Below are 27,659 nucleotides of genomic sequence, written 5' to 3'. Positions count from 1 at the left end.
AAGTGCATCTTCCACTTACATTTATAGCCTTCTGTGTAATGTGCTTGAAAAGAACTGTCACTGATTTGGTGTAGGCTTCTGCTGGGCATCCTGTGAATGTGCTTTTCAGTGGCCCACCAGTAGGAAGCTCCCTTTCTTTTCCCCAAACTCCTATTTTGCTGCTTCTCCTTGGGAATTTTATGTAATTGCTATTTCTCTAGCACTTGATTTGTAAATAGAGCATACAGATTGCATCAGTTCATTCCTACCTAACAGACTTAATACATTTTTCCTTCTAGATCTGGTTATGGCATTGACTGGGTCGTGTCTCTTCATTTAAGGTCTTTGATGTTCACCCTAACACTCCGATGGTGTTTTTACATGGATTTCCTTGCCCTGAAGTACCTTGATGCAATAAGAACGCTCAAAATGCTGTCCTGTGCCATGCTGCATTGCGTGGTCCTTACCTTACCTAAGGAAAAGGAGCCAGCGTCAACATTTCTCTTCCCTGCATTTAATGTTTTTGTTTTAATGACGGTTGTGCTAAGATCTTTGTCTTTCTCGGGTTTTTGGCAAGTAATAAAAATTTAAAACCAAGTTGTAAATCCTGGAAAAATTAGTAGGTTTTGAATGAAATCACCTGCAAGCTGTGTAATTACAATTCCTTTAAGAGTTCTGCCTCTGTTATTTCTTGCTGCTCCGCGGGCCTGGTGTAATTCAGGGCCCTTTTCTCTTATTCTGCCTTGTCTTGGGTGTCAGCTCTGTCTACATTGTTCTTCTCTGTCCAAATAATAGGATTCACACGCTCGCACCCTTCTCTGATGTCAGTAGCATCAGTCTCTGTCTCTTATTTATCCTGGTATTATTAAAGTTCCCCTTTTTAAACATTGTATATTTATTTTTCCTCAAAACGCAACATTTTCCACCTGTCATACAGCAAGCGACTTAAAAATTTTCAAAGGCTCTTTCAGCAAAGCTGGGAATTAGATTCTTGTGGAGTCCTTCATAAAAAATTGAAGACTTCGTGTATTAACATACATTGATTTATTCATAGTGTTTCATTACAAATAAGCGAGGATCTCATAATATCAGGAAAGGTTAGGAGAGCAGTGGAGCACGTTATATTATATTGACAGCTCAGTTGAAATTGAGCTGCCTTTGGATTGAATTTGGGACGCAGGCAAGGAATTGGCTGGTAAATAAGTCATGAGTTTTACTTGCAAGTGTCTGTATATCAACAGGGTTGCTATGGGTGAGTATAATGGAGCTGGAGCAGAATTTCAAAGGTCTGCTTTCAGCTTGGATTTCTCTAAAGGTGTGTTAGCCCCGGCAGCGGGTTATCCGTGAACGGCTCTCCAAGTCTGGAACCCCGCTGATTTACTCTCTCCGGCAAAAGCCAGACGTGGGACCACACAGAAACCTGCAAACTGAGGCTAAAAACAGGGGGAGGGCAACGATATCAGAAGCTGGTTTACAAGCTCAGAGAAGAGAAGGGCTTTTATCTAAAGGCTTGATGATATTTGTTTCATTTAAACATACCTTCTAATTTCAACATTTCATTTTGGCGTATTCCCTTTAGCGCAGGAAAAGACTTCCAAAACCTTTGTTATCAGTAAAAGGCTCCCATTGTTTTCAGGGGCCTTGTGAGAAGACCATTTGCCAGAAGGAAAAAAATACCTAAAGGAAAATGTATCCGTGTTTGCACCAAAAGTTTTCATATGCTGTGGGGCATTTTGTGGGAAATCCTCATGAAAATTCTGCACCCTGGTTTGACTGCAGAAGTTCTGAGACTTGGAACGAAAAGCAATTGTTTGCGTCTTTTGTTGTAAATCAGCACATGCTGAGGTTTTAGAGAAGAGATCAGGTTTTTTTCTAAGTAAAGCCTTTTTAAAATTGTCGTGTTTGTTTGCCAGCATCCACATTAACACAGAAGCACTCACTGGAAGTACTGAAATAATATCTGTCCTTGTATTTTCAATGTTTAGTCTCAAGAGATGGCAAAATACGGGAGCAGAGAAAGGCCAGGAGCAGGAGGTCCCTTATCACCTTACTTTCCTTGTTCTTCATTTGCAGATTACGTACAAGGCCGTTGGATCTCTGGATCCCAGTGCTGACCTGTCCAGCCAAAGAGGGAAAGTCTTCAAACTAAGGAATGAAACGCATCACCTCTTTGTAGGATTATACCCAGGGACTACGTATTCATTCACCATCAAAGCCAGCACAGTCAAGGGCTTTGGGCCACCCATCACAACACGGATTGCAACTAAGATTTCAGGTACTGCTTTGGAGAAGAAGAAAAAAGAACTTTATAGGGCTTTGTTCTTTAGACCTGCAGCTGATGCATAAAACAATAAAAAGGTATTTGGCTTAGTGTCTCTACAAGTTTCATAGGGCACATTTTTGAAACAGCCACAATCCAAGATTGTTGGGGTTGCAAATGCAGTGGTTAATTTGTGGGTAACTTGAATATCCATTAATATCTTTGTGGAGCATTTTAAATGAGAACCTTCATTAGTTCTACAAATGAACTATCTCTATATTAATTGTTAGTGTTATCTGCATGGCTGGGGAAGCTCCTTCAATGTGGCTTTTATTTTCAGATTGCACCAAAACGGATGTAATGAAGGAATTGAATTAATAGCGCAAGGAGACTGAAAAGAAAGGAGGAAAGCTGTTTTTATGTTTTCTTTCTGAGTAAGGGCAGAGGGAGGGCTTGAGGTAGGCAGACAAGTATGTGAAAGGCACTAAGATCAGGAGGCATTGCAAAGAGAAGGTGCGTGTGTCTCTAGAATAAAAAGGAAACTTAGGCTAGCTATGAGAAAAAAAGATGGATAAAGGGACGGTAGAGATGATATTGGGCAGACATATGTAGAATTTGATTGATAGCCCTAAAATAGGTTCTCTGACACAGTTTAAAACTGTAATTTTTTGGAATACCTTAACTGTTATTTTAGTAAAGCCAAAGTAAACATTTGAGACGTTCAGGACACTTGTAATGCTTGAAATTATGGCTGGGTGCCATAGAAAGTGCAAAACAAAGCACTGTTTTCCGTTGCCGTATTTCAAAATTGGTTAATAAATGCGAGTTGTTAGTAATGAGTGTCAGTATAAATTTTAAGGAAGTAAAACGTACCCATTCCCTCCACTAACCGTCAGCAGGGTTTGAGCCCTTCAGGTTTAGCGCAAAAGCCAGTGTCTGGCCACTCGAAGGAAAGCCATTAAGTGTCGTAACAGCTCCCAGGGACCGTCAGGGTTTACGCAGCCCTGCTGGGAAGGGAAGGCACGGCGCGCTCTCTATTCACTTGTGACCAGAGAAATAAATAGCACAGTAATAGGACTGCTTTTTCCCTCCAATTCCCTTTCTTTACATTTTATTATTCAGTGAGCGCTCAAATTGTGTCAGAAGCCTGCATGATTATTAACTGTAAGCACACTGAGCTTGGTTTATCGTCCCTTTCTTTTTTCCTTCCAAACATCTGGTTCGCAATAGGTAGGCGCAGACCCCACGCAGGCATTAGGGTACTCTCTGACATTAGATTATCTCATTGCACGGTCAGTCCTATACATGTAATTTGGAAATTACTGTTAAACTTGCTTAAGAGGCAGTGCCAAGGCCAGTAGGGAGAAGAAAGATTTTTGCATTGACTGGAATGTCCTTGTAAGACTATATATTTATTATTTTTTTTTTAAAAGAAAAGGCATCTATGCTGTAGCATATGTATATGTTTATATGGGTGTTTATAGAATCATAGAATCTTCATGGTTGGAAAGGACCTTTGAGATCATCGAGTCCAACCATGCGCACACACACACACACACGCAAAACCCACAACCTACAATCTCTGCCACTAGGGCATGCCCTGAAGTGCCAAATCTAGACATTTCTTAAATACCTCTAGGGATGGTGACTCAATCACCAATTAAGACACTTATGTCTTAATCACAATTAAATGTCAGAATTCCTGTGGACTTCTCTTTGGGCAGAACTGGGATCTTGCAAAATAGGCGCTAAATTGATGTGTAGTGCTTGCTATTTTAGAGAGATCACTGCCAGTTGTGGTTTTATTGAGGTACTACACAACTGTCCTGTCTTGAGATCACAAGAGAATGACTGTATCTTATTTCAGTGTCTTGTGACTAATACAGGCTCTGATTGCCGAATTATATCAATACCATTAGCTAGTCCTGCCAAGACCTGTGTTTCTTGCATTTACTTCTTAACTATATGGAGTCTGCAAGGAAGATTGTAAATTCTCTGTGGCCAACACAGTGTTTCACCCAGAAGATAATGAAACAGGTCTCATGCACAGCCAAGAGGAGACATCTGAGCCAGCTAACATACCAGGAACAATTTACTGGCGCCAGTGCAGCGCTGCAGCTGGGCTAGAAGAACCTGCTTCAAAGCAGGATGATGGAGCCTGTAAAGACGGAACCCAGCCTGTTTCTGGTGTCCAATCTGTCCTTGCAACCTTTGGACTACTGCGTTGTGCTGTAGCACCGTCCCCTCGATTCTTGCTGTGGCATCTCCAGCAGCTACGGTGATCGCTGGTATAGAAGACCGCTGGTGACGTGCATCTTCTTTAAATGCCTGGCACTGCTTCCCCTTCATGCAGAGCACCTTTTTCGGAGAAGTCCTCGTTGAGGGATTGGCATTCATTCTGAACTCATTGCCAGCTTATTGACAGGGAAGTCAGTAGCTGAGCTGATAATAGCAACGACCAGTCTTGACAGTTTTCAGGCATTTAAATAAAAATCCCGATTGTAAACAGGATTACAGTGGAAGCCACTGTGAGAGGATTAACTATGGGATCCCCCACAATGCCCTTGTGAGTTACAGATGAACTGTTTGTGTGAACTCTTCTGTTTGCTTTATACTTTAAAGATACTTCAACAAAACGTGCATCTTTGGAATAAATTTGCTGCTGCTCTGATCTCATGATCTCTTCAGTTCTTCCACGGTAAAAATTGTCCCAAACAGATGTCTACAATTGGGGAAAGAAGAAGTACCGTAACAAGTAAAATATGTTTCCTAAGGAAAGCTAGCCTACTTTCACGAAAGGATCCTAGTAGAAGATAACAAAGCAGAAGCAGAAACTAGACTTTGGCTAAGTGTGAATATTCAGTGGTTTTCCACATTGCTTTGGGGAGCACGGCAGCGAAGCAATGGGGATGCCATGGCTGGGTACGGCCTGAGTACGCCACTGGAAGCCATACGGCTGCCTGCTGAGTCAACATCACTAAGGCACTGGGGTGAAATGTCATGGGCTTGAGTGCTAAAATAGCCTGGCTAATTTGTGCTCCTCTCTTTTCATCTTCCGTGCTTCATAACACACCCTGATCAACGAGGCACAGCTTAAGTCTATGTCTTAAAAACTGTAAGTTGTGGAGGTCTAATCCAGTGACCAGAACAGTGAACCGGAGCCAGGTTTCCTCGGTTCTGGTCTTCGCTCTGCCACTGATTCACTCATCCTAAGCGCTCTCTTATAACGTCCACGCAGTTTTCTTTCTTCATCTTTAAAATTGAAGGAATGATCCCGTCTCAGAGGATTACTAAATCTTAAAAATTCAAGACAGCATTTCCAAAGCCAACTTAAAGATTTGGGTGTTTGATTCCTGTTTAATTTTAATAGGAAAAGAGTGTACAAATATTTAAGCAGTTTTGACAATTTTGGTCATAACATTGGGAAGTATTTTGATGTTTCGTTTGAGAAATGTTAAATGGTCTCCCAGAAATGTTAATATTACGTTGCCATCACTACCAAAGGCAGTAACTGGTATATAACTAACGTGTTGCTCTTTGTTCTGCTGCAGCACCGTCGATGCCGGAATACGACACGGACTCCCCCCTGAATGAGACCGACACCACCATCACCGTTATGCTGAAGCCGGCTCAGTCCCGGGGAGCACCTGTCAGGTAGGTGTTTAGTCTTCTCTTTTTGCAGTTCTCTCCTCTCCTTCCTCCCCAGGCTTCCCTCACGCCTCTCTCATTCTCCTCTGATAATGTAGCTGCTGAAAGCGAGCGCTGACTAAAAGGCCAGCTCTGCTGTTGATTCTGCCTTTCATAGTCTCCTTTTATAAACGCCTCAACCTGCTTGCCTCCCGCTGTTAACCTCCGGGAAGGATTACTGATAGCATTGCGCGGGGTTATTACCCTTTCAGCATCGCTTCAGATGCCTCTGCAGCACTGGAGTTTCTGAACGTGCAGCTGTGTCCTGTCATGCCGTCAACTGAGCATCGCCATGCAAAGGTGGAGGAGGCGTCAGGCCTCCATCTCTTCCATGACGGACAAGGTCTTTTTTGTAACTATCCTATAAACATCCAAACTGTCTTCAATGCTTGCACAGGCGTTTGTTCAGATTCTGGATTTAACTGCGCTCCTCGCATCTTCGTGTTATAATCCAGCTGTGGCTCCTGGCCTGGTTGCAGAGTGATCTAGTTCAGAAAAGATGAACTCAGGTTTAAGTGAGGCTTTGGCAGTTGTGGGCAAGCAGTTTCCGCTCCCAGAGTAGAAGATTTAGGAGCAGGGAGCTGCACAGACACGCCTGGAATAGAGCAAGGACCTTGCAGAAAACATTTATGATTGTCCCCGAGCTGGGTCCTGTTCTTAGTGATGAGATGCAGTGACGGACTTAGTGATGGACATCTTAGCGATGGGCTGCAGGTCACACCCTGACTGTGGAAGCCCGTCTTAGAGAGCTCTGTACTTCATTGCTCTCTTCTGTCTGGATGAATTTGTACACAGTGAAAGGCACCAGCCCAGAGGAACAAACTTCCCTTCTGCGCCGGCACTGCCTTATCTGGCGCCGGCAGAAGTGCCGGTTGGTCATTCATCCTGCCGGCTCCTCGGCTGAGACCGTGAATTAAAATCGCTTATGGTCAAAATGCTGGATCCTGCTTTGCAGAAGAGGTGTCCGGAGCCTGTAGGCTCTTCAGGCTTTGACCTCCAGTTTTCATGAGAGATGTCTGATTTTTTTTCCTATGGGTGGTATTTTAACAACCCATAGTCCCTTCTTTCAAAAGTGACTTGGGTTTCCATGCCCCACTGACAGGCTCTCAGTGCATTTGAAGGATGTCCCACTAAGTATTCAGGAGCAAATTGTAAACTACTGGATTTAGTGAGATATCCTGTATCAATCGGTGGTCCACCCCATGTCACAGCTTTCCCCCAAATTGCATTGACACTTTCGAGCAAAAAATCTGCTCTTTAAGACTTAGCACCATCCCTTTTCTAGTTTTTCTGAGTAATATATTTTAAAGTTTCTCTTTCAATCTCTGGTACTCCATATGAGTGAATTTAGGAGCCTATTTTCTGAGTCCTTTAGGGATGTTTTTCTGCTGGAAAAGAGCAGTAAAATCACACAGCTCTGTTTTGTTTTATTTCTTTATGTGGGGGAACATTCCCGTATCTCGTTTTACCACCTGCTGTCTAAAGAGTGTTGCTATTTTGTCTTTTTATTGAAAAGTCTTGTGATTTTTCTTGAAGACAATTTACTATACTTCAACTGCATTCAGTGAATAATGTCGTTTCCAGCAAATGCATCTGTTATAAAAAAATTTGGTAGAGATTTTTTAATAAATTTTCATTTTGATTTCTTTAATTGCATTGTAGCCTATTATGCACACATTTGCAGAGTGTGCAATATTTACCTGCCACGTCTAAGTGATAAGATTACTTCCTGTAATGAGCCCGTTCCGTTGACTTAGACACATGTATGAAAACCAGAATGGATGGGAGTGGAGGGAGGGGATCTTGGGGAGAATTTTAGCTTTTTATTAACCATGACAGCCTCAGAATGTGTGAATACCTTTCTCTCTATAATCATACAGACTGTTCTTAGTCGAGCCCCAACAAATCCGGTTATTTCAACCTTAGATTTTCCCAGCCTCTTTCCTTTTCTTTCGGTCTGTTCTGCACGCTCTCCAATTTGTGCAAATCCTCTCAAAATACCATATCCAAAAGCCGGCAGCACTCCCTCGGAGGCCTCAACAGCACCCAGCAGATCAGAAGAACAGCATACTGCGAACTGCTTGTGACACTTAACGCACAAGAAGGAGGTGTTTCTCCCCCCTCAGCGTTCTTTTCGTATTCAAGCTGAGATCCAATATATTTGCTTTGTTATTGTCTGGTTGGTTTTTCTACCTTTTGCTTGCGTGTGTTTTATTTGTCCTTCACGAGTATAGTATTTCTCATTCACCTCTATTAAATATGATAAAATTGATTTTCAGAATGCTTTAAAATTCTGATACAATGACTTAAATGGCTTAGAGCCCCTCTTAGCTTGATGCCATCTTCTGTTCAGTTACCCAAGGCACTAGTGAAAACACAGATTTGAGGCAGATGCCTGAGAAACCTTCGCGCGCAGCCGCGAGCCGGTGCCGAGGTCCCGGAGGGGACCCTGCATGCTGCAGCGCGCTGGTAGGATGCCTCTTCTCCTGGCCTCCCTCCTAGACGTGAGCATGCTTTCCTCCATCCCCTCCATTTCGCACACTGACCTTTCGTATCCCAGCCTGCCTGAGATGGTTCGGAAAAGGTACTTGAAAGTAGTCTGAAATAGATTTTCCTCACACCTTCTTATAAAACCTCTGATATTGAAGTCTTTCACTATGCAGGAATAGGTTGACCGCTCATCTCTTCAACCTGACAGTTCTCCAGGCAGACGGGGTCTGCTCTGCAGTGCCCTGGGTTTTTATTAGAGTCCTTCTGAACAGTGAAGCTGAAAAAACCTGACTATACAGTAATTATTCTTAATATTTCCTCTTCCATAGTGGGGATAGTGAGTTGGAGTGTGTGGGGCACGTAATTGTGAACTAGGATCTATATATAAGATTGTTATGTGACTTTGTGTCATTTCATTCTGCCGCAGGCTGAGCAGCATACAGATGGAGTCTGGTCTGCAGGATCATTTTTAGAGTAATACTGTAGGATATTTCAAATAAGAGTCATTTTATTTCCATTCATCTGAAATGCAGGTACACCAAATCCAAAGTCACTTTCAACATTAAGACATTTCTGATGTTCCTCAGTGCTCATGATAAATATCTTAAATGAGGTTGTTTATAAAACTAATGATCATGAACTCGGCATTGTTAACGATCTATAGATAACAGTGAAGACACTTTCATGTGAACTAATAGAAATAATATAAACTTAGATATTCTTTCATCTGTTTTTGTCCTGTTGCCAAAAGAAAGCTGAAACATCAGCAGGCATAAATATTCTCCCTTGTGGCACAGGCGTTTCATTCTTGCCTTTATTTTCCATGGTATAACCTGCAGAGCTTGACTCCGCGTTGCCCTTTAAAAATAACTTTTAGGTGTTCTTATATCAATCTAAAGCCCGTGAATGGTGCTGTGATTGATTTGCTGAAGACTGACATTCATCTATAATAGATTCAGAAGAGGAAAAGAAGAATGCAAGTGTTCCCAATCTTCACTTCTCAACTCTTTCTTGAAAATCTCCAGTGTGATTTTGAGGATATTTCTGCCTTTGAATCGGTTATTGTCAGGAGGGCTGAGTCAGTCCTTCATAGATTATTCACATATGACATCTTTAGACCTCTATTTGAGAATTTATATCCCATTCACTGCTTGAAAATACCACCGTGAGGGATTTTTATCTACATGACATGTCCACTGGGCTGTTTTCTTGTCTGTTGGATACTTGAAAGTCCATCTGGTTTATTAACATGCGGTTGGTTCTATCAATCTACCTATACTACTGTTATGGAGAAAATCAAATTTCCAGAGCGTGTATTGGTTTTGAGGATTTCAGAGTTTAGATAAACGCTCCCCTTAGGTGTGATTGCCTTGTCGATATGCTGCTCTGTGTATTGGAACTGTAGGACACTGTAGAAGGACGTTAGAGAAGAGTCTGCAATTATTTTTTGGAGTTTCAGACAACGGAGACCTTTTTTTGTTGGAAAAAGATGGATTTAATCTCCCTGCAATTCTCTGAGGTGTATCAGTAAATAATCTGTGTTGTGCTTTTGTGTATCTGCCAGCACATAGGTACAGGACGGTCTTTAGGCACCTGACCCTGTACCGTGGTAAAGAACAATATTATTAGCACACAGGCACTCAATCTTTGCACTTGCCTTTATGCATATATATGTTTTTTGGGGGGAAGTTATATATATTTTTATATATATATATATAAAAAATATATCTGCAGTGTAAGTAGCATGCGTAAGTGATCCTAGAGAAATATAGTTAGGTAAGAGTCATTTATTGTGTATGCATGCCATGCTTGGATACTTGATGGTGTATCACGCTTTGATGGTGATGAAGGATGGGTTATTTTATTAATGTACATCTTAAAGGAAATAAATCTAAATAGGAGAACAGGAGCTTAAATATTTTAAATTTATTTAGAAGTACTGAGCAAAGGTGAAACAAATATTTTCACATTAACAGCAAGCCAGTAGGAGAGATAATTAATGTGTACCAAGCCCCATGTTACTCTTGAGTATTATCATCTGATTCTTGGTCTCCCAAGCATGAAATAAAGGAAATATTTTTGGTGTACGTGATGCTAAACAAATTAAGAGAAAACAGTTCTAGTGTTATTTAACAGAACACTTAAGAATAGTGTTTTTTCTGGGTTTATGGTCAAGTTTTTCTCCAAGCAAACAATGGCGTATGAAGTCTGTGTACTTAGGTATTCCTGCGTATAGTAACAAATGGAAATTTCCTTTGACGATGGGGAGCGATATTGCTTCCGTTTTATGTTGGAGAACTCAGACTTTGGCGTGATAAAACCTGCCTTCCATTTCAGTCTGCTACAAAGTAGAAATTAAGAATCTCTGGAGCCATAGGCTATAACTTTAATCTCCAGATCATTCTTTCTTTTCTTGTGATTTCAGGCATCATCTGTTCATCCTGAGCTTACCTTTCCTGTATCCCTCTCGCTAGCACCCTTATTTTGATTTTGTTTTTAACGCACAGTAATTCTTTCCGTCCTTACGAAAGGATGGTTTGCAAGCCTAGTGACCTTGATTCCGTGGCGGAGGAGGAATGAGACAAGCAGCTATAAACTTGCAAAATTTGCTGTGGGTTTTTGTTTGTTTTCCAGATGGTGGCTTTGGTGTCTAGATCTCCACTGCTATAGTGAGAGCAATGCTGTTCAGCTCGCTGCTTTGCAGCTTCTTCGTGGCATCGCATGAGCTTGCCTCAGGCATTTATGTTGATAATTAATTCATTAATGCCAAGAAAGGGTGGCAATTTCTTGTTCTTAAAACTCCCACGCAGCGTACCTTGTGCTTGAAAATAAAGACTGGAGTCAAGGATCAGTGAAACAATGAAAAAAGGTTCTAATGTTGAAAGCTATGGGGAGCATAACAAATTATCATGCCCTTGGTAATTCTCAAAGTTCAGTTGCCCTGATAGGCATGTTATAAATACCTGGGAAATGAAACTCCTGCCCTGCTTTTTCCAAACTCGTATTCAAATGTATGCACCACGTGACTTGGTTGATTGAATACAGGGCAAACAGTCATCACATTAGATCTTTTAATTTTGTAGTATCTAATGAGGAATGAGATTATTAATCTAGGCTTCTGATATTATAAGCCTAATTATCTGTATTAATTAACATCTCCTATAATATACCTTAGGGATATTGTTCTGAAATCATTCAAGCTGGGTTTCTCCTGCATGGCATTCTGCCTTTCATTGAGGCAAGAGTTAGAAGGTAAATGAGCAAGTTTCTTTCCTCTTAAAGATAAAACAGATCTGCTTTTTCTTTAACTGCTTGTGAATGTGAGAGAGAGAGAAATGAGGATTTGGGTAACGGCAGCTGCGTGGATGAGCATGATGTTTATGATACCAAAAAGGAACAGAATAGAGTTGCATTTTTATAATAAGCATTTGCAGGCTTGACCTCATCAGTGTGTCTGAACCCTGGTGAGCTGACCAGAGCTGGAGTCGTTGAATGGTGGGGTTAGATCGTACAGGATGACTTCAAATGGGACTTGAAGTTATCCTAGATCTTTCACTAGCACTATCCTAGAAGTGCTTTGCCTACTGCATCAGCAGATACAGGGATGCTTCAGGATGCAAAGTGACATCTTGAAGTATCAGGAAGGAATATTTAGTCTTTTATGTCGCATGGCATAATTAGTTGAATTGATGTTTTTTAGTTCCTCCTGAAGCCAGGTGTTGGCCCTAAAAATTGAAGATAAGGGGCATTTTGTGTCGATTGTCTCATCTGGTGCAGGAAATGCGTTTTCTTACTGGATCAGCATATTGTTCATCTGAGAATACTGTCCCTTAACAGGTCATAAAACTGCCTTTGCCCATTTATCAGCCGGCAGAAACACCGCCGTTCTCTGAGCCCGGGTGACCTGCCGTGTCTTACTGACGGTTCCACAGAGAGCTTTGGCAGTAGACAGAAATGGAAGAGGGAAGCCATAAAATTTGCATATATTTAAATGATAATATTTTAACAATCAAATTACACATAGACACAATTCTTTTGTGTCAAGCAGCATTTTATTAGCTCTACAGTGAAGCTTTTGCTAACAATTTTTAGTTTTATGAGGGCCTGCGGATACTGAGAGTGGGGGAATGAATGTTTTTGCATAAATCTTTTATGCTGTCCACGTAAACTGTCAGATTAAATTCCAGCAATCAAAAGGTTAATGAAGTCTGAACTTTAAGCTGAGAATCACAAATTGATGGCCATTTTCTCACATCAAGCTGTCAACCGGGAGAAAATGCCCATGGTTGCCAGTTTGAAGGTTTCTTTTTCCAAGACATTTCTTTTCTTCACGGCTCCCAGAGCCAATATGCCCCTTCCTTGTTATCACAGGATAAAAGGATGATAGCAAACTGTGTAAAAGATTTTAAAAATTAGAAACTCAGAATTTCTTGAGGCATGCTGCCCAGGGTCCTTCTGCCTGCGAGAGCCCTCGGATCAGGCCCTTCCATGGGCTGAACGGAGCCTGACCACAGGTACTCAGGGTCGGAGCAGCCCATGGGAAGGAGCTCGGCTCTTTTGGCGGACCACGGCGGGTGATTTACCTAATCGAAGCAGCTCCTTGACGTTCTTCAAGTGAGATGGGATGAGTCTGGGCATGAGTCCCTGGCGAGTGTCCACCCCTCAGAAGCAGCGCATGAGGTTTATCCGGCCAACAGCCCCTCTCCAGGAGTGAGGATGGTGAGTTCGGAGGGCAAGTGAGCTCTTCTCTGTCACATGTGGCAGGCGATGTTTACGCTAGCAGGTGCCCCTCAATGCGTCTGTAATAACAGAAAAACGCAATAAAAGGGAAGATGAGTAAGCTCTGCTTTGCTGTTGCAGACTAAGGCATTTCAGGATTTAATTATACTACAGGTATATAAATTCCGGAAACATGTTAATGCTCCCGTGATTAAAATTATAGAGGGCCTAATTGAAAAAGCATAAACCGAATTGAAGAATTCCTAATTATAGTTTGCTTTGAGGTGTTAATTTCCTCCATAATGAATGCATAATTTCTTGGAACTCGAAAAGGGGGTTGCTGCACGAGTGCGTGGGCTGCAGATGGAATGAAGGGATTATCATAAATGCAGCCAGACAATTCAGAAGAATAAACCTCTGCAGCCATGATGCTTTTCTGCCTCTCTATAATTTCAGTTCTCCTTGCACAGCGCTTTTTCCAAAGCAAAAGGCAGAGCCGGGAGATGGGGAGGGATTTGCTTACTGTGCAAAAGGAAGGGGAAATGGGACTGGTTTAATTAAAAGTAGTCATGGTGCAAAAGAGGAAGGTGAGAAGAGGCAGAGAACGCAGTATTTTTGGTGGAAAGGTCAAACAGCAAAACAGAAGAGGAGGCAAAGCTGACGTCCCTCGGCGCCCACCTTGACAGATCCCTAAGTAGCTGCAGGAGCTGATGTTGATGCAGAATGATTATTTTTTCCTGCCAAAGGGTACACCCTATATTTTGTGTTTTCTCTTGCATCAAAAACGTGTTTCGCTTTGAAGAGAGTTGGTGAAGTACAGGATTATCAGATGCGAACTCCCAATGCTTGAATCTGCCCCGTTCCTGCTATGGTGGAGGTAAAAGTTTACAGATAATTACAGAGCAGCAGAGAACTGATGCAGAGAAGGCCTTGCCCTTGAGACTTTCCTTCTCCTCTTTCTCCAGCCTCAATTTCCCTTTGTTCCAGGGCAGGACATGTTATATTGAAGGTACCACTTAAGACCTCTCGTGGTGCCAGAAGCATGATCTCTTTGCACTTTCTGAAAAGCACAAAGTGTCCAGAAAAGGCAGAAGGAATCTGGCTGATATTCTTGCATCTTCAGGCGCTGAAAATCTCTATTATCCTTACCCAGGAGAGCTCATCTTCTCTGTTGTACATTGATGACATAACTGTGAAGAGGCTCTTACCTGGCCATATGGGCCTTGTCTAGTAATGAAGTTTCTCCTGAGGTTAGAAGCGGTGCGGGTTCCTCCTATTTGTCTTGTGTTTTTCTTAGCCTTTTAGTTTAAAAAAACACCAACCAAACACACACAAAACCAACAAAAATATTTTTCTAGTGTTCTCTCTTAAAAAAGACATCAGATTCATGTGGGTGAGTTTTCCCTCCGTGATCTGGTAGCTCTGGTTGTGTCAAAGGGACAGAAAGCTTTGAAATCCAAACTAGATTATTTCTGCATCCAAATGGACGTAATTTCATGGAAGCCATTGGAAATACCCAAATTAATTCTGACTGAGAATGTATGCAAATATACCCATCCCTTGTCCAAGCCCGTGCTATTATGAAGGAGGTGGCAGAAGGTAGTGGCCAGTCCCAGTAAGGATGTGCCGTAGTCTCTCCTCGCCCTGCAGCTCGCTCAAGATCCACTTTGGCTCTTATTGTCCTTGAAACTTCTTTCTGGTCTTAAACCAGTGATCGCTGAGGACGGCGACAGGCCCTCAGTCAGTGATGCCTGTTTAATGCTAAGCGACACTAACAAAAAAGGGGTTGTTTTTTTGTGTGTAGATCAAACAGATGGCAGGTGGCTCAGGAGGGAAAAAACACCTCCAAAGCCACTAACATTAGCTGCTGTTGCAGCGAAAGCCGTATCTGTCTGCACTCATTATCTTTAATCTGCCAGCACAAAATAACATTGAACTGGAGAGATAGGGACTGGGCCCGTTCCACTGGGGAACAGCAGCTATTATGTCTAATCTGTGTTGCACGCCAGGTCAGGCTTATGGAGATGGTTGAGATAATGGAACACAGAGCTTTGAAATGCCCTCTGGTTCTTTTTCTTTTTTTTTTTTTTTTTCCTTTCTTTTTTAAATTTTTATTTCCAAGAAGATTAAACTGAGAGAATTTTAAAGCATTTAAAAGAACGATGCATATATAATACAAGTAAATAGATGCAGTAGCGGTGTTCTGGTGGTCTGGTGGGATGGAAAGGAGGCAATATTGTGAGCATGGATAGCATCTTTTATTAGACCAAATGATACAGCTGGGGAAAAAGGGCTTTTAAGCACACAAATCCTTCTTTTTGGGCAGTAAATACTGACTGTCAATATAGTTGGTTTTTTGACAATGACTCACTTTTAGTGCACATTGCCACCTTTCTGTTTGCTGTGCGCAGACGCTACGGCGATGATTAGGCTCGCTCAGAAGTGAATGGGAATAACTGTATTTTTATATTTCTTTCAATACCTGTCCTTCCTTGGAAAGACATGGTCATTAGTCACTCATAGAAGCGTGAGTGGAACATTATGAGGTCGGAAGCACTATTTTTAATATATGTGTTTATGTATAGATACACACGTATGTGCGCGCACACACATGGGTGTTTGGATATGTGCACACGTGCACAGCTGTTCATTTAAACCACCATTACACCCTTGGCACAACATCGCTACTGGCGTTCACGGAAGGTTGACCAAGCCGTTGTGTCTTTTGGTGGTGCAGATTTAAGAAAGAGGGGGTCTCCAGAACACCTCTCTTTCCCAGCGCTGTCTGCTCCTCCCTCATCTCTGCAGGTCACATCTCAAAGGATGCCCAGAAGTAGCATTATTTTATTGTTTGTTTTGCCTTTTTGAAAGATTTTATAGGATTAGCGTGTGTTCAGGCTGGAAGCTCCAGACTCCATTAGACAGGAGACGTTGGCTGGTGGGTGGAAGCAGGAATATTGGACAAGAATGTGGGGATTTGTTTACGTGCAACTGATACTGTGTGGTCCCGGGTAAGTCACTCATTGCGCTTTCTCCGTGCCACTGTTTATATATCTGCAATGGTGGGTTAATTATCTGTTGCGCCTCACAAGTCTGTCAGGATAAAAGTCTAGCGACCTAGGGTCTGAGGCCATGTGACGTTACATTTGATATTACATTTTTACTTCTTTTTACCAAAAACCCCACAAACCCAACCAAAACCACCACCAAAAAAATCCCCTCCTACTAGTCAGTTGTGGGAATTTTACGTGATGCTGCAGTATGACTGCAAACAAATTTCAGACCAAGTATTCTGGCCGAAGATTGCATTTGATACAGTGACGCTGGCAGGATGCTTTCCTACAATTACGAATACAAATATTTTGTTTGCTTTTGCCTTTTTTTTTTTTTTTTTAAAGCTTGACACAGTGCACAATTAATTCCTTAAACAGATACCGCTGCCTGTCCCACGGGTGGCTCATCACTTGTACTGATACTGACTGGGGACAATACGGGACTGTATCCCGTTTCTATACGGGGAGCACGCAGTCTTCAAACTTCCTTACTTTTTCTAGTGCCCATTTCAATCACTAAAGAAATTTGACGAAGCTTGAAATTTTAGCCATAAAAGAAGGCCCGTGTGAAAACTCTGACTCCAAATAGTATTATCCAAGTGTGAAATCGCTACCCTTTGTTTCATGAATTCCAGGGTACAACACGCCTTGGTAGTAAATCTAGACAACTGAATATGAGAGTAGAAGAAAATGTGAAGAGACTCTCTTATCATCCTTCTTGATTAAATGAATTACATTATTATTGGCTCTATCTCAGCAGGTTTTTTTCACAGCAATGGCAGCAATTACCATCTCTTCTTTCTATGCCATTTTTACAAATTTGGCTGAATTTTTTGGTTTTGTTGGTATTCTTCAACTTCAGTGAATGTAGTAGATGAGTTGTTTAATTTAAATGAATGTTAAAAGAACACACAAAAATAACTTCAAATGGAGGGTCTGGTGTGAATAACTTTGCAATATGAGAGACTATTTCCTCAAGTAGCATCACTATTATAAGCTTTATTTTTGTGAATGCCTTGCAGATGCGAACAAGACGATTCCTTTTAATGATTGTATTGATGATAGTGCAGCCCAGTATTCATAATGGGCTAGGTTTTGAATTTCTGAAATAGCCAAGCATATTCCAGAAGATGACATCGCAGAACAATCTCTCTTTTTTATTTTTTCTTTTTTTTTAACGCATAGAAACATTTATTGAAAACTAACCTTAACTTCAGCATATTGTATTCTGCATGGAGCTGTTCCAAAGCCTAATGGGAATAGTAGCAATCTTTAATTGATTTTAATGGGTTTCAAATCAGTTCTTAAATAGACAGAAAATTGCAGAACAGTACGCTGGGTCCTGTACGTACATCCTCGGTGCCGGTGGAACTCAGTTCATTACGTTTTGTAGATTAGTTTCAGAGCTTCTGATTAAAGGTGCTATTGAAGATATTAAGGGTGACATTTTAGAGCATGGGAAGTAGGTAACTCAGTTCTCAGGAATATATTGCCACCTTTCTGAACCCAGAAAACTTTCGGAGCTTGGAAACTGTCGACTCGGAATGCCTGAACGTGGGATTACAGGATTGCGGGAGGAGCCCGCAGAGGAAACGTTCACCGCTGTGGCCAGAGGAAAGCGTGGTTGTAGATGCCGCGTAGGCTGAGAACAGCGAGTCTCGGTGTCAGGCTTTATGGGATTTATCCATTTCATTCTTGTAAATTTTAGTAGAATTCAAGTAGATATAAAACTTTTTTAGAAATTTAATGTGGTTTTGTTGAATTTTTATTTTTACAAAATCCCTTTTATACAAGTTCCTGGGAGGGCAGGAGGCACACTGTAAAAAGGATCTCATCTGCTGTTTAATTTCACAGTTTTTTAAGAATAAGCACTACAGAGTACTGATAGATTTTTATAGGATATTTCTAGCTTCCATCCCTACTACATTTCCTGAAATTTTCCATTATTTTGTTTCTTATTGTCTATGTGGCAGAATTCAGGTTTTTATTTAGATACCTTTAAGAAACAGAAAATAACATTGTTGATGCCGCTTTTCTGTCTCAGTTTGCGTCACTAAAATCAGCTTGGCCATAAAACAAGCATATGCACATTCAACAGCTAATCTGAATTCCAAATGTGGGTGTCAGGCAAGACATCAAACCCTCTCCCATCCCAGTACCCTGGGAGATCGCTCCATGCTGTCAGAATAAAGGCGATGAACCTTCATGGATATATACAAATATATTTAAATTGGCCTAACTGGATTTAACGGGGTCATAAGTTAACTAGAAAACCAGATGATAAAGAAGCTCGTGTTAAGTATCTGTAGCCTGGATTCTGTGACTTAACTTAAAAAAGAGGCTCTTAAAAAAAAAATAAAAATAATCTGGCTGGTATCAGGGCTGCCGCGTTTAAATAACATCCAGGGAAGCGGGTCTGAGGGTGCGTTTCCAGTGAACATTTCCAGCGGGCAGGCCTGGCGTTCGATGGCTGAAGTTCTGTCTGATTTCGGTAGCTTGTTTCAGAGCTCTGCAGCAGGAAGTCACTGTGTGAGGTCTCTGTGATGCTTGCCGAGAGTATGAGCCGGTATGCTGACGATGCTCTTACGGTCCTAAGGACATCTTCTTAAAAGCATTGGCGTTGTAAATAAGAGAAAAGAAGCTGAATTGGTTGTTGGTCCCTATAATTATTGTACGGTTGACTCTGTTCATATGCACCCGCTGCCTTTTATTCACCTCTCTGCAGCGTTAATTCTTGTGGATTGGTCAGGTAGAATTTGGGTTAAATTTTCATGGGTTTGGATAGCCTTTTCAGAAGTGCTGAATCTCTTTAATTCCTCAGAATAGGTGCGAGAATGGACATGCAGTGTCCAGCTCCGTCTCGTTTGCTACCTCCCACGTGCCTTCAGCCTGAGATGACACAGCTATTAGAATACGCGCATCTTTTCCATCCTTACTTTGTTTGCTCTTTTTGTCCTTCATTCTTTGAATTAAAATAGCTATTAATAAGGACACCTCTACCCTTTGGTAATATCTTATTTCCTGTAGCCTATCAAGCCTATCTAACTATTCCGCAAGTAATGTGTTCATTTGGGCTAGGAATGAGAAGTTTCTGTTCTCTGTCGGGTGAACCGCAAAACCTGCTCACAATAATCTGCTAAAAAATGCACTGCAAGATCAGGCTGTGCTAATTGCCACTTATTTTTGTTCCCCGGGAGAAAATATTATTGGAAATAATATATGGCTGATAATATATTTATGTGTTAAATATTAAAATTAAATGAAAACCTATGAAATCTTTATATGATACGTTTAAGAAAGTTTAGTACCAAAATTGGTCCAGAGGGAGTACTAAGCTGCAGAAGCATTGTTTCTTTTAAGCTTTAATAAGTCATGTGAGGGGATCACTGTGAGGTTACGAAGAAATTATATTCCTTTTCATACCCTACCATTATAGTGAAGATTTCACCTTGTCAGGGTAGCAAAGTGCCCCGACCAGATGTTGAATGCTTTATGGGAAGCTCTGACTCAGCTTTTCCCCTCCGCATTCATGCACATCCTGCATCCAGGACTTGAGTCGTGTCTAAATACATGGTTAGATTTGTGGGCAAGCGCTTCCTCCGTCCATCCTCACGTTGTGCTTCCAGCGGCACAAAAAGGAAAGAAGAGCAGGGGAAGGAGAGGTCTAACAGCTCTCAGAGTGAGCTCGGTCGCACAGGAACAGGCTGTGATTTGGAATGTTGATTATTCCGCACTTGGGCTTCCATGTTGAATAGAGAACTCATCGTTTAAAAGATTACCTTGTAGATGATGATAAGAGCACATTTTCTTCCTCTGCAGACAGCATTTGTGCGGTGGCGACCATTATGGCGGGTGCTTTTATCAGCGGTTTAAAGTGGAGCTGTCAAAAACTTTAAAAAGCTTCTATTAAAGTAATGTGGATTTATCTGTCTGAGACCTGCGAAATTCATGGAGGAATCCAGTTTTGGCCTCCTTTTCTAATAAGCGTGTGCAGCTGCACATGAGGGCAGGCAGCTCCCCAGCCTTCTAGGAAGTCAGGCATTTGGTTAGTAGCCCAGACTTGAGAATCCCTGGAGAGCTCTCTGGAGAGCGGAGCTTATGGACATTTGGAAACCAGTCCTTCCCTGCCCTTTATGGGGACAGCAGCGTTACTTGGCTGTGCTGAGGTGGCATGGAGTAGCTCAGCACTGGGAACGTGAGAGCCCTGCTTCTGTTGCCCTGCAGCATGCACGTGTGTGCAGCTGATTGCAGTGTTTGCGCATTTGGCTGAATATTAAAAATTTAAATGTAGCTGTTAGTTTTACTGTATCATCTTTCAGTTTATTGGTGCTGAAGTTGTTATATACTGTTGGGAGTTTTAATGCTCTGCTTTTGTTTTCTTTTTTAATGTAATTCCAACGTATGACACTGAAACTTTCTGTTATCCAGCTGGGCATATTCAACTGGTGTATTGATTGCTGCTATGGAAGCAGCGCCTTAGCTGATGCTGGCTGGAAGCAGCAGCTCTGAAGCTTTAGAGGGGCAGAGTCCCAGGAGATCCGTGTTGCTGCCTACCTGGTAGCCAGAATAAGAGTTATTAGAATAGTCTGGCTATTTCCTCCTTATTTCCATTGTCCACTTTTTTTTCCTTCCCTCTAGCACTTCTTTTTGGAGAAGTACTCCTCCTTTCCCTTGGCTGGAATCTCACTGCTGTGTATTACAAAATTGTCAGTCTTAACAAGTTGCAAATGGCTGACCCTGTTCAAGATGGACACAGAGCTGTGATTGCAGCTGAAGTGCTTTTGTGGGCCAAAAAGGCCAGATCCTTCTCACCGAGCTTATTTTGAGTTAGTGCCTGACCGCAATCTTAGGGGTCATAACGTATAACCAGAGGGCTGGAGCCCCTCTGCTGTGAGGACAGGCTGCGAGAGTTGGGGCTGTTCAGCCTGGAGAAGAGAAGGCTCCGGGGAGACCTTAGAGCCCCTTCCAGTCCCTAAAGGGGCTACAGGAAGGATGGGGAGGGACTCTGGATCAGGGAGTGTAGTGATAGGACACGGGGTAACAGCCTCAAACTGGAAGAGGGGAGATTTAGGTTAGATATCAGGAAGAAATTCTTTGCTGTGAGGGTGGTGAGCCCCTGGCCCAGGCTGCCCAGAGAAGCTGTGGCTGCCCCATCCCTGGAGGGGTTCAAGGCCAGGTTGGACGGGGCTTGGAGCAACCTGGGCTGGTGGGAGGTGTCCTCGCCCAGGGCAGGGGGGTTTGGAACTAGGTGATGTTTAAGGTCCCTTCCAACCCCAACTATTCTGTGATTCTGTATCATGGGAAGTTATCATCTTCTGAGCAAAGTTGAATTACTTTTACTCTTTTGAGAATTATTGTGGGAATGCAGATGGTTTGGCCAAACTTCAGGGTGGGTAATTGGATGCCTGTTACTCAGAATTCCCACAGGAATGTCATTGAGACACAGGATCATTGGCTTTTTGCTCCAATGAAGAGGCAAACTGTTATGAGAGCATCTTAGTGCTGATGGTAGTGGGTATGGAAGGAAAGCCCTTGATGTGCCTTGCAGCGCTTCACTGGCTAATGCAGAGAAGTTGATCTCTGAAAATGCCCTAAGGCAATCCGGAAAATTCTGCTTGTAGGTAAAAACAAAACATGAGGAAAAGAGCATAACCTGAAATACAAAGATGTGGCAGAAAAGAAAGGAAACGAGACTGTAGCAGTCTGTGTGCCAGCCAGGGGTCAACTAGGAATCCTGCATTTCTGGAGGGTCTAAAAGATCAAAATATTGGGATCAAAATATCAGAAAGCGAGACCCAGAGTAATCATCTGATAAGGAAACAATTTTTCAATGTGATAATCTTCAGTCCAGAGTAATCTCTGAAACTAGCCACGCTCTTGGCCACTTGACCACTTCCTTTGAGAGTGGCCACTCGACCACTGCCAAATAACTGGGACTGTGAGAAATGAGTGAGGCTGAAGGATGATGGTCACCGAGTCACGCAGGGAGAGCGCACGGAGACGCACGTCCTGTGGCACTTGGTGGGAGCAGGGGCATCGAGGACAAAAATGCCAAGAAAGCAGTCAGTCGCTCATCCTGAGTTTCAGCAGAGCAGGTGTGTTAGGGTGAACAATGAGCGCAGCGCCAGCTCAGATTCTTGGTTCATAGAAAAGGAGACAGTATTCGAGCAGGAGATTAATGGGGTTTTAACTTGAACACAAATGGGATGTCTCTTACATTTCAGTTGAATGCTCATGGACGTACCGTTGTGCTTCCAGGGACGCTTCCATTTATTCCAAAAGAATAAACATTAAAAGTAAGATTTCAGGTCATTAAAAGAGTGAGTTATCCCCATGGAATGAAGAAGTGCCTTATGGCTAAGTCGGAAAGTGAAAATGTGAAGGAATACAGGCAGAAGAGTGGCTGCTAGGAGGTTCTCTGTGTATCAAAACTCTTCTCATGATGTAAAAGAGTGTCTATACTGGTGGAGCATGTATTAGAACCCTCAAGGGAGAAACAGAGAATGTCTTCAAAGGTAAATAAGTTCTCTGATGATTAGGGAAAGAGTTCAGTTACCTGGCAATTCCTGTCCCCGGGGCACGTCTCTGCAGACAGACAAGTACGTAAGGGGGGGCACCAAGAGAGCGAGAGTCGGCCTTTGGACGCTTTGGGAGGTAAGAAGAGGGAACCCTTGGCCTCTGTCTAGGCTGAAAGGAGATTTATATATATTTATACATATAAATTTATGTGTATACATGAAGGAAACACTTTCTGTAAACAGAAAAGACAAGTGTTTGGGATTGTATAAAATAGAAACCAAGCATTTTTAGGTTAGAAAGCATGTGGCAAATGCCCATAAAAATGTCAGCTACAATTTTGCACGGTGCTGACAAACCAAATGACAGACTTTCCCAGTAGATCGTTACTGCCAGAGAGAAGGGTCAGAATAAGAATCTGCAGATAGTCTGTTAGTAAGCAGTGCCCAACATGGCAAGCTAAAAGTTTCTATTGCTAAGCTGAGGGGAGAGCTTGGATTAAACAGGCTTTTGCTTACAGCTCCCACTACATCCTCGGTGATGATACTTAACGTGTTGCTGGGAAGCCTGTTTATCTTTATAGAAATCATAAAATAGATACTGGAGAAGATCTACAGTACTTTATTAAGGCCTCTAATGAACTGTAGAATTGAGGAAAGTTTTCCAAAACGTTGATGGGATGTCATTAGAGGCTGCAGTCTGTACATCTGGTGGGTGCCCCTGCTGCATTAGCAAACGGTAGTAGCATCCTGCGCGAGGATGACTTCGGTACTAAGTAATTCATAAATTGGTCTTGTAAAAATTAGTTGGTTTTGTGTCGAGCAGTGGGAGCCAAATGATTTCCAAGTGATTCGCTGACCGCCTCGTCGTTAACAGTGAGTGTGCCAGATACCCGCAGACCTGAAAAAACAGTGAATTCAAAAGCACGAGCTGGGTTTTGTTTCGCTCCAGCTTGAAAGTGCCAGAAATTCACTTCCCACAGCAGCATTGATGAGCTATTGCTATGCTAGAAATTTTTCAGACCAATCTTTCTGCAACAATGAGCCTGTGAAAGCCGGGAGAATGATACACTGCTGGCTGTTTCCCATCTTTTAATCGATCTCCCCTGTCTAACTAAACAAAGGACCGGGCTCACACAGGCAGGTGAGGGCAGCACATGTGAATATCCTGACAAAAAGTAAAATGACTGCAGCGGTATCTTTCTTTGTCAAATGGGTGAGCGGTGTTAAGCAGACAGTAAACCTGCCTCGGCTGTAGCAGCATTGAACTTAGGGCTTTGTTAACTGCCTGAGGGAAAAAAAAAATAAGCAGAGTGCATTTGAATACCTTGCAACCTCCTCCAGCCTGAAATAGTAAGCTAGAAATAACAAGATCACCGTTACATATCATAGAATCACAGAATTGCCGAGGTTGGAAGGGACCTCGGATCAGCTAGTCCAACCATCAACCTAACTCTGACAAGAACCATCACTAAACCATATCTCTAAGCACTATGTCTACCCGTCATAGAGGCCAAAAGCTTAGCGGGAATTGAAAAGGATTAATGTTTCATAGAGTTGGAAAGAATATGAAGAGTTGTTGTTGTTTTTGTTTCCTGAAACAAAAGGGAATTGGGAGAGCTGTAAAGCCACCTGCTGAGTATATAACCCAGCCTTGCGGTGATGGCAGGTAGGAGGAGACTTGCCATCAGGAATTAATGTTACAGAACTCTTCGTCACAGGATATATCTCAAAAAGAGGTGTGAGGGAGGGCCAAAAAAAGTTACTTTCTTAGAAGAATTGAGAATCTTTCTGTTCTAAACTGGTTCTGGCACCCTGAAACTATTGCAAAAGGGATCGGATGCCATTGCCACCTGCTAATGCTCTCCTCTACCGTGATCACTGCTTGACCCAAGCAAACAATTCATGTTTCAACTTGGTGGCTGAAAAAGGAAGCACCTACTTTCTAATATTCAGTACGTTATAAATTCATTATAGACTGGATATTTTATTATTTAGTCTTTTTCCCAAAGTGTGACATGATTGAAATCTATTCTGACTTTCATCAAGGTGTACCTTGATTAAGTCAACTAAATCAACAGAGCAAGAGTTCGACATCTTGCCCGCATAGTAACATATGTGGCCACTGTTACTGGGTGCCAAGAACGGGCTTTGCTGTGATGCCCTCGCGGTGTTTTTCTTATGTTGTCTTTTCCTTTTATTGTTGGAAATATTCTTGATATTTAAGGCTCTTGGGGTCTAATCTTACCTTCCTCTCTCCCTCCTAGTGTCTATCAACTTGTTGTCAAGGAGGAGAAGCTGCAGAAAGCACGGAGAGCTGCAGACATCATTGAATGCTTCTCTGTCCCAGTGAGCTACAAGAACGCTTCCAGTCTTGACTCCCCACACTACTTTGCAGCCGAGCTGAAACCCATCAACCTGCCCGTCACACAGCCTTTCACAGTGGGTGACAACAAAACCTACAACGGCTACTGGAACGCTCCACTTTCTCCCCTGAAAAGCTACAGCATTTACTTCCAGGCTCTTAGCAAGGCAAATGGAGTAAGTACAGAGAAAATTAAAGTTGTATCTGTACATATGACCACCTCTGTCTCTCCTCCCCATCTTTCTCCTTCCTTCTCCATCGGATGCCACTTTAACTGTTCCTCATTGCTACCCCCTTCCAGAAATTCGATGAAAATTAAACATGCCAGTAGTTTTCTTTCACTTAAGTCTCTGATGCCCAGATCCAGTGAGAAACCTGTTGGGGAGCCAGAACTATGTAAAGACACACGTTGGCATGTGATTTGCAAAATTAATTGCTTACAATTTGTTTTGTTTTTTTTTTCCTTGCATATGCATGAATGTCAGAGTAGGGGCTATTGTGCTTTTAAAAGATGTAACTGCAGTATCGTGATGGTCTCCAGTTCACAGTGCTTGCGGTTTTGGAGAAGGCATTAGGAGATGAGAACTACCCAAAAGCTATGGCGCTGGATTGCATTGTAGTTTGCATTCGGTCACATCGTAATGGAGTACTTACGGTTGGAATTTTCAGCTTGAGGAACTCATACTGCAGGGGGGGACTATGCGCATGTCTGTCTTACTCCTTTTGAATACCCTGGGCTATATTTTTACATTAACTTACTCTGTGATATCAAGTTTAAAATGAAGACAGCGCAGGAAACACAGTCTGCACTATTCTCAGACTCAAATGACGTACACATAATGCCCCAGCAGATCCCGTCACAGGAAAAGTGAAGGTCTGTTTTTCCCTCTTCTGTTCTTCTATTCCAGCCTAGAATAGTTCATGACCTGCTCTTTTACCTTCCCTGTTTCAGGTCTGTTCAGCTAACAGCGTGCAGGCTAGATGCAGTCTAAGCAGTCATTTGCCTTCCTCCCCTTTGACTGCCCTAATTGTTTTTTGTTATCACGTAACATGATACAATTTGACACTCTGGCTTCAGGAAGAGTCTTAGAGCATTAACATGGCATCAAGAAGTTGGGTAGCCGAGTGTGTTATTAACACAGTTGCCGGTGCTTTCATGAATCTGACTTTAACATAGGTAAATTCTCTAAGACATCACCTCTGAAAGAGCAAAATTAGAAAAATCAATCAAAGGTGAATGGTGTAGGCTTTGGTCTCCACTTGGGATAGTGTCTTTTATACCCAAAATGCAGCTGCACGTCACAGAGGACCATACATCGTTCAACAGCCTGGCAATGCCAATGCATGTTCACAACATATCTTGGTGTTTTACTGCCTTCGTTTATCACCATTCTCCTGCAGAGATTCCACTGTGTGCCTGACAAGCACAAATCTCTTCAACGCTGTTTTTCACCTTGGTTTCCTTTCTAGTCGGTAGAGTTTCCTTCCAGTAGTGCTCAGTTAATTCAATTTTGGATTTGCCTTTATAAAGGAAATTGTGAAATATATGTATATGTCTCTCAGTGCCTAGTTAGTTCCCCCTTGTGTGATAGTTAATTGCCAGTGAATAGATCCCCAGGGAAGAAAAAACTTTATTTGCTTAAGCACAATATAATATGCCATAAATGGGTTGTATGAATGGAAGTGTAGGCTTCCCTTGGCGTTCTGGATTAAGGCAGCGCTAATGTGTGGTTCCTGCTTTTTCTGGATCTCTGTAGCTGACAGGTTGCATCACACTCTCTACATATGAGGTGATAAGGACTCAAAAAAGGATGACTTGCGTGGGCTGTCCTAATAGGGACACAGGACTCTAAAGGACTTTTTAAGCTTAATTAATTAAAATAATCTGTATGCAACAAGGCCCAGTTTGTGAAAGCGTGAGAAGTATCCTGCCAGACAAAACAAATTCCTATTTGAGTAAGAAATTGCCTCTTGTTTTCATAATTTCTATTGGTGCGGTATGTGCTTATATATCCTGGAAGTGCAGCGCTATGGGAAAAAATATAGAGGAAATATCCAAGAGTGGAATATGGATCTTCAAAGAAGTAACCGTGATAGTTTTTGTTTGTGGATAAAATCCTTAAGCCCCCACATTCAAACATTAGGGTTTGATTTTCATCCCGTCTTTTGCAGCTGTAAATTATAAGTTTTGTTTACAGGTATAATTTATATTTAAGATTTCTATGTTTTCACTTATGTCTATAACCCGAGCAGCTTTGACTGGGCTTCGTAAAGCCTACGAATAATTACGGCTGCAATGTGGCGCTTTTGATAATGCCCATCTGCAAAAAATCTGGAACAGTAACAATTTAGCTCAATTAAAATATAGCCTTATGTTCCCTTGCACATGAAAAACTTAACATTGCCACTCATTTTTTTAATTAGGATATTCTATAGTTTCATTAATCACTGACAGTTGTGGAATGATGAAACTTCTTTCCACACCTGGAACCTGCAATGAGAAACCTTTCTGCAGTGAACCAGAACATCTTCCTTTGGAAATGTGGGGCTCTGGGGAGAGCTTAATTTGAAGAAACATTCTGTATTTGGTC

General features: G+C 42.1%; 1 protein-coding gene across 1 annotated transcript in view; it reads left to right on the top strand.

Moving 5' to 3' along the window:
* PTPRT (protein tyrosine phosphatase receptor type T) overlaps positions 1-27,659 on the top strand; it is a 462,729-nt gene that overhangs the window by 341,299 nt on the left and 93,771 nt on the right. Inside the window, exons 10-12 of the mRNA XM_054218837.1 lie at positions 2,053-2,254; positions 5,791-5,893; positions 24,971-25,244. Coding sequence (XP_054074812.1) covers positions 2,053-2,254; positions 5,791-5,893; positions 24,971-25,244 — 579 coding nt within the window. The remainder of the gene's footprint in view (positions 1-2,052; positions 2,255-5,790; positions 5,894-24,970; positions 25,245-27,659) is intronic.

This window comes from Rissa tridactyla, chromosome 12 (assembly GCF_028500815.1).
Source record: "Rissa tridactyla isolate bRisTri1 chromosome 12, bRisTri1.patW.cur.20221130, whole genome shotgun sequence".
NCBI classification, from domain to species: Eukaryota; Metazoa; Chordata; class Aves; order Charadriiformes; family Laridae; genus Rissa; species Rissa tridactyla.
The sequence above is the reverse complement of the archived record's forward strand: the minus strand, read 5'-3'. Positions and strand labels throughout refer to the sequence as shown.